At 32.0% G+C, this 7,109-nt stretch overlaps 1 protein-coding gene across 2 annotated transcripts in view; it reads right to left on the bottom strand.

Moving 5' to 3' along the window:
* Window positions 1–2,402: 2,402 nt before the first annotated feature.
* LOC106460291 (follistatin-like) overlaps window positions 2,403–7,109 on the bottom strand; it is a 108,852-nt gene continuing 104,145 nt past the window's right edge. For both annotated transcript variants that reach the window (XM_022386980.1, XM_022386981.1), the window contains 2 exons: window positions 6,184–6,420; window positions 2,403–3,546 (listed from right to left, as the gene is read on the bottom strand). In XM_022386980.1, coding sequence (XP_022242688.1) covers window positions 3,494–3,546; window positions 6,184–6,420 — 290 coding nt within the window. In that variant the 3' untranslated portion in view covers window positions 2,403–3,493. The remainder of the gene's footprint in view (window positions 3,547–6,183; window positions 6,421–7,109) is intronic.

Here is a 7,109-nt window from a genome sequence, read left to right as displayed (position 1 = left end):
TATATACTAACTTTTAAAGTATTAAATTGAATTTTTGTTCAATAAAAATCTTTCAAATGCGACTGTAGTTTTTCCCCCCTAAAAATTTGTCTTCAAATTAAGGGTGCGTCTTATATTCCGAAAAATACGGTATGTTTTTTGAGCTACGTACTTTAAAAAAGAAGACTACCTAAATAATATTAGTATATACCTCAAAGTTTTTCCAATATAATTTGCCTTTTGTGTTTTGGCAATGACTAAAACCTAAGCTACAAGTCATTTCTTCAAAGTGGAAATATGTGTTAATAAAGCTACCTGTTTTTAAATGGTAATCGTATCAAGTTTATTTATCTCTCTATCTATATAGTCGTAGTAGATAAAATATTTCATTTATTAAATATACAGAACAGTTAAATATGATATAATAACTATAATTCTTATAAGATCTTTTATTATTGCGGATTAAATATTTAGTTTCTTAGTGTTAATTGGGGTTAATTATGATGTTTACTGAAACTACATAAAGTGAATACCCAATATTAACATAAGAAAATTTACAGCCTAATATGTATTGTAGATATTCAGTATTACATATTCTGAGAATTACTACGTAATTACGCATAATTTCTATCAATATCAATGACTGAATGCACAAACATTACCTGAAATATATGGAGGTATGTCTTAGCGACTAAACAATAACAAAAATATATCATAAATCGCATATGTGTCGGAGTCAACCAACAGCGAATATTTGTAGGAAACGTGCGAGAAATAAATGAAAAAAATAAACAAAAAACAAACAGTAATTCCAAACAGCAGTGTGATTTAATTGATTATTCAGTTTCATGAACTATTTTAATAAATAAACTTAGTATTCCGAAGATTGTTTAATTTCGAAGTTTAAGTTCAAGGGAGGTCCAGTTCAATCTACACTTTGATCAACGTATGTTATTGGGTTATACTAGTTTCGAAGGATTCCACTCCTTATCAGTAACCCTGAACACAAGTTAACCAAAGAGAGATAAGGTGGACCTATATCAAAGCACGTTCACAACAACAGTATGTTTGATGAACTCTTTTGTAATCAAAATATGTTCAGTCATGATATAGTTGGTTTATTTGACAGCTAAATGAAATAGTGGGAATTTAAGTTTATAGGTAAAAAAAAACAACACAAACTAATGGCTCACAATTCACTGATGTTTACTCTTATCTCACTTTTATAAAACAAATAGGGTGGCGAAATCAACAATTTACGTACAGGTAAAAAAAAGGAAGTATCGAATGAAAAAAAACTTAAAAGATGTCTATGCGATTTCTGATATTAGGGAAATAGAGAAACACAATAGCGTTGGGATAACCAAATATATATTTTATATGTACTTACATGATAGATAATTAGCACAATAGGGCAATTTAAAAATTCTGGCGAAGAAACTTGACAATATGTGTGATGTAATTTTATTGTATTTTCAGAAAAACGATGTAAACAATTAAATGTTGAAACTGTGAGTTCAGTTTGAACTTGCTTTTTAAGTAAAGATTTTTTTAGCGATTTACACTTTAAAACGTTCATACTTGAAGTTATCATACAAATTACTAACTTATGATTAAAGCAAGATTAAAAATGAAAGTTAACCCATTAAGTAAAATAACTAAAAAAAGGATTTATTTTAAATTATTTCAGAAGTGCAACTGTATTCAACGTGAACTAATGTTTTCGAAGAAAAAAAGAAACAGTGCAAATTACGAAATTTTATGAAAACTGCATTACATAAAATTGCCCCTTCCGTAGTTCTATTAGTCTTCAAAGCTAAATCTTGGTGATCAACATTGACCTTTTAATTAAGTATAAACAGTGAACGGAGCATCTATACTATTTTTATAGCAGCAATAACATTTTGTTTCACGAATTGTATTTATACATCTTAAAAAGCATTAAACACTAAATGGCCCCTTAATATTATGGGTAATTTTACACGCCAGCACACTAACACAAACTTTCACAAAAGCAATTTATTCGGTTGCCAATGGCTTAGTCTGAGATTAACTATTATACGTTGTTTTGTGGTGACGAATTTAACTAGTCGGGATGTTTACGCAAGTTTTAATTCGAATAACAAGGATAAAATAAAAATAAAAAAAGAATACGCTTTATTCCGAGTCGTGTTGACAAAATATTTAGTATTCTGATTTTATGGAACTACTTTTTTCATGTAATTATACAATAGTCGTCAGTGAGATGCGGCTTTGTTATATGTCAGATAATGTTAGATGCAACTATGACTATACAAAGGTAATAACAGAACACCACGCTACTTTGCCAGAAGCAATTGTCATTATTTTACAAATTGGCTTCCAATACCCGTTTTAGACAAACAATAAAAGAAACGTTAACATTTAAATAAAAGAAATTGTTGTTCAAATTTTTGCCTTCACAAGAATTCTATTCATGCAAATTAACAAAAAAAAAAGTACAAGTTTCCATGGCTATGACCCGTATATCTCGACTGTGTGTTAATCATAAGTAAACACAGGATAAAAGAAAAAAAAATTCACTCCAGTCATATTATATTTTAAAAATGGGCTTGATATAATGAAAATAACTCAAACATAAAGTGAAAAAAATGAAGATTAAATGTTTACTCTCTATGGTACAAATAACCTTTGGTTTCATATAACTGACGCCATCTGTTAATAATAATGTTTGTTAACCAATAGAAAGTTATGACACCGAAAATATAAAATCATCTTTAAAAGGAATAACGAAAATATCCAAAATTATGTTTAAAAGAGTAGCTAAAGTATCCAATTTTGAATATTAAATATTCTTATTTCTATATTAGTTTGTACACCAAAGTAAGCTTTTGTTTCCCTTTAATGATCCATTTAACTAACAGATGGCGCACTTTACGCTTCACAATGTATACCAACTATTTTCAGATCGTTGGTCATTTTAAGCATATTACCTGTATTAAAAATTTATGATTGAAGATTAGATATACTTTATATAATTTCAAATTAGCTTTATATATATATATATTGTCCAATTATGTATGTTATAAGTTCAATAACATTAAGCTTCAATGGAGGAAAAAAAAATGAAGGTGTCGTCTACTCATATAACTAAGTATATGTGTCAGCCGAAACTTTTGTTATTATATCTATAATAAACAATTAATACTACTACAAGTTTCTTCGATATCATCTGAAGATGAATGCGTGTCTTCATAAGACTATCTCGAGATCAATCAAGGTATGCGAGTTTATTTTATGTTTGTATTATGACATCAGTGACTGCCTTTTAACCTCCCAAAGAACGTCCATTATTTCTGCAAGGCGACAATAATAAAAGCATTTTGATAAAGAAAGGAGACACTTTCAGAAAGCTAGTCGCCGGAATGTGAAGGTAAATTAAACAACAACATAATAATAATAATATATGACCGGGTTCAGGTTTTACCAAAGGTCATCTAAACAAAAGTCCTTCTGCTGATCTGTCACATGATTTCTAATACCGATTATGTTCCAAAGGATTCATACTCGACTTCGCCAAAGTGGACTCTAGAAGAAAAACATATTTAATATTATTTAAATATGTTCACTAACACCGAAGGAATTAATTGAACAATACACATGCCCAAAAGTGAAAAATCAAAACTATCAATACCCTATAAATAAATGGGCGTTGGAGAAACTTACTTTAAATTCATTTACAAAAAACAAGTAGGTCCAAAATCTCATCCCAGTTTCGTATGGACTCATGGGATTTTCATTGATTGGAGATTGTAATTTTCAATTCAACCTTGTCGAAACCTATTTGATATTGATCACGGTTTTAAAATAATTTGATTTTTATACATACAGTTTCATTAAAAGTAATTACAGTACAATACACAAATAACAAACCAGAGATTCTTACGACAAATAAAATGATTTCCAGTAGATGGGCAGACTGGGATCAACAGAGGTACAATTTTTCCGCTTATATACATACTATTTTAAGGCCTGTTTCAATCGTTACAAGTTAAAGGAATTACCTCGTTTCAAACTTACATCTTATTTTTGCTCTTAACTTGAACATGTTGCCTGTTGATTTATAGATTATTTACTTAATTTATCAGCTGATTGAGTTGATAATCAAGGAAATAAATATGTGAGTTAATATATTGAAGGCTAAGCTGACCACTGGCATTTTAATTCTTTCGAAAATTTGGTAAGGTGGCGAATCCCTAGAACTGGACAGTTTATAGGTGAATTTTAAATTTATTTAAAGATTTTCTGAAATCAACTTCGATTGATTGAATGACCTATTTTCTATCGAAGTGAAAAAAAAAAGACTTTGTAACAACACGTTTTATAATTTCTTGATGGGTTGTCGCTTAAGACAGAAACGTGTCCAACGACGGTAAAAACAATGTATACGACTACGAAGTTTTTTTGTTAATACACTGCAAGTCATTTATTTCTTATTCAAAACTCCATTTTCTTTGGCCATATTTATTACTGTGCTGTTGGTTTTCTCAGTGCCAATATAATTTACCTACGAATAACCCGTATCCTAGAGGTATTGACAGTGTAATTCTTTCGCTACGAGTGGGTTCTTCCTGGGCCGGCAGAATAGACCGGTTAACCGCTCCACTAAATAATTCATAATATTTAAATATTGTATTTGAGGTGCCAACTCACCAATTGTTAAGGCTTCAGTTAAGCCATAATTAGCATTCGGCTTACAACTTCAGTTTTAAATTGTTAAAACTGTCCGCCCACACCCGTCAGTTAAATAGTTAGAAACAAGCATATGTAATTTGACCATTTCAACCAAGTTGAATATTATAATTTTCAAAATATTTTCGCAAGTTACCCATGTTTTAAAATATTAAACACACACTTAGAAGTTTCCCTCAGATAAATTATTGAAGTAAACATCTTTTATAAGTTTTTTTTGCTATTTTCAGTAAGAAGTAAGATAGACATAAATAATTGTCTTATTGCCACAAAGAAGTAAAACTGCCATAAGACAATTTTAAACATCAAATGTCAGCTCTATAACAGTATTTCTCAGTAAAGTGTGTATGTAATAATCCACTGGAAAAAAAAAACAGTTACTTTGTTTTAACAAATGGCCCTTGCATTTATAAATTACTCACGACACGAAAGCTAGTTCAAGGTCTAACCAGCCTTTGTTTTTCAAACGCTACTTGTTGTTTGACCCTTACTAAAAAGACAAGTCAGCCATACTGACCGCTAAACGACAAGCATTACACCGAGAGATAGTTATGATACTCTGGAATCCTTTTTCATTAGAAGGTAAACCATCAAGGACCATTTACGACCGCAGACAACCTAGGGAAACACGTGAGGGTGGTGCAACTGTTACCGCCCCCTACTGGAAAGCGACAGGATCAATATATTTACTCCAGTAACACTCTGGGGGTTAAATTACATTTTCCGAAATTGCGAATTCTTGAGAATGTAAGGAGTCCTTTTATTTATTGCTTTTGCAATAAAATTAATGATAAAAAACTCATTCATATTAAGGGATAGACTGCATAATCTATCTGTCTAACTAGCTATATATATGTGTGTGTTTTGTAACTTCTAACTTGTCCTTTTTTAACTATGGTTTTGTATCGGGTCTAATCTGCTTTTCTGTTACTTTCCGAAAACATCGAAGACAAAACACGTTTTCAATGTCATTTCAAAGTCACCTACATGCTCCTCTTTCCAAGGCGCTTCCTATCATGGCAGTAAAATTCGCAGGGAGGAGGGAAAATGCTGCTCCACAAAAGTCAGTCAAAATAACCGTTGGGGCCAGGAGACATTCACGCACAATGTTTTGAGAGGCATGCCTCGAGTGTCAAAGTGATGATTTTACAGCCCACTCTGAAGGGATCTAATTAGAACTTCACTTACAGGCTTGGTACTCCAAGTTCACCCTACAAAAATTAAGGTGTTACGTTTTAGGGAAAAAAGAAACCAACTTAGTAGTAACTACCTTATCAGTTGTGTGTGTTCAAAAAATACAAAGCATAATAACTACTACCAGAATCATCAGTCGCAGGGGCCGTGCTCTATTCGATGTTAGAACTCTTAGAAATTAGCCCTAGTCTGCAGATAGGTCCTAATCACCATTATCATGTCAAAACATGTTACTTTTGGTCTTCAACAAAACTAGCTTACATTACAGAAAATTGTTACCATTAACTTCATCACAGGGTCTACTTTGTCTGGTTTCCAAGACAACTCCTATCTTGCAGGAATCGACCATCATTTCACACCAGCTGCTGTAAGTCTCATTATTTGAAGCACACAGTGGGATTGCAGGTAGCCAGGAACATGTGGGTGGACACTGAACACACCTGGGAAGCCCCGAGTTAGGGTCAATCAAACACTTTTTATTACGCCGACACGTGATGGTTTCACAAGTGGCAATTGCTGAAAGACAAAAACACTAATTGTGAAAATAATTATTACACTATATCAAAATATCAGAAGCGTTGTTTTATTTGGTTTCACAGACTTACAGTTAAAATTCCAGCAACTTTCTTCAGGCATTTATTTTTTGGTCTTTTTATGGACTAACTGACAATTAACCAAATATTTTTATTCCGCTGATACTTGATAGGTGACACTTGTTTAAACACAAAAACGTTCATAACTTTGACGCAAACTGTATGAATTTTTGTAAAAAGAAGAGAAATATAGACCTGAAACCTGAAGACGGGTGTTACAATTGTCATCAAAAACTCGTGAAAAAAAATTAACGTGGGATGAAAAGCAAACAACTCTCTTCTGGATGTTTGAATAAAATATACACTATGAATTACATACGGAACTGAACTTAAAATATATTTGTTTTCGGAAATGATAACTTATAGATTTCTTGAACATGCTATATAAACTTCTTTATCATTTTATGTGTGTGTTATTGTTTCTTTGTTTGTTTTTGAATTTCGCGCAAAGCTACACGAGGACTATCTGCGCTAGCCGTCCCTAATTTAGCAGTTTAAGACTAGAGCGAAGGCAGCTAGTCATCACCACCCACCGCCAACTCTTGGGCTACTCTTTACCAACGAATATGGGATTAACCGTCACATTATAACGCCCCCAAGGCTGAAAGGGCG

This window comes from Limulus polyphemus, unplaced genomic scaffold, assembly GCF_000517525.1.
Source record: "Limulus polyphemus unplaced genomic scaffold, Limulus_polyphemus-2.1.2 Scaffold744, whole genome shotgun sequence".
Classification (NCBI taxonomy): Eukaryota; Metazoa; Arthropoda; class Merostomata; order Xiphosura; family Limulidae; genus Limulus; species Limulus polyphemus.
The sequence above is the reverse complement of the archived record's forward strand: the minus strand, read 5'-3'. Positions and strand labels throughout refer to the sequence as shown.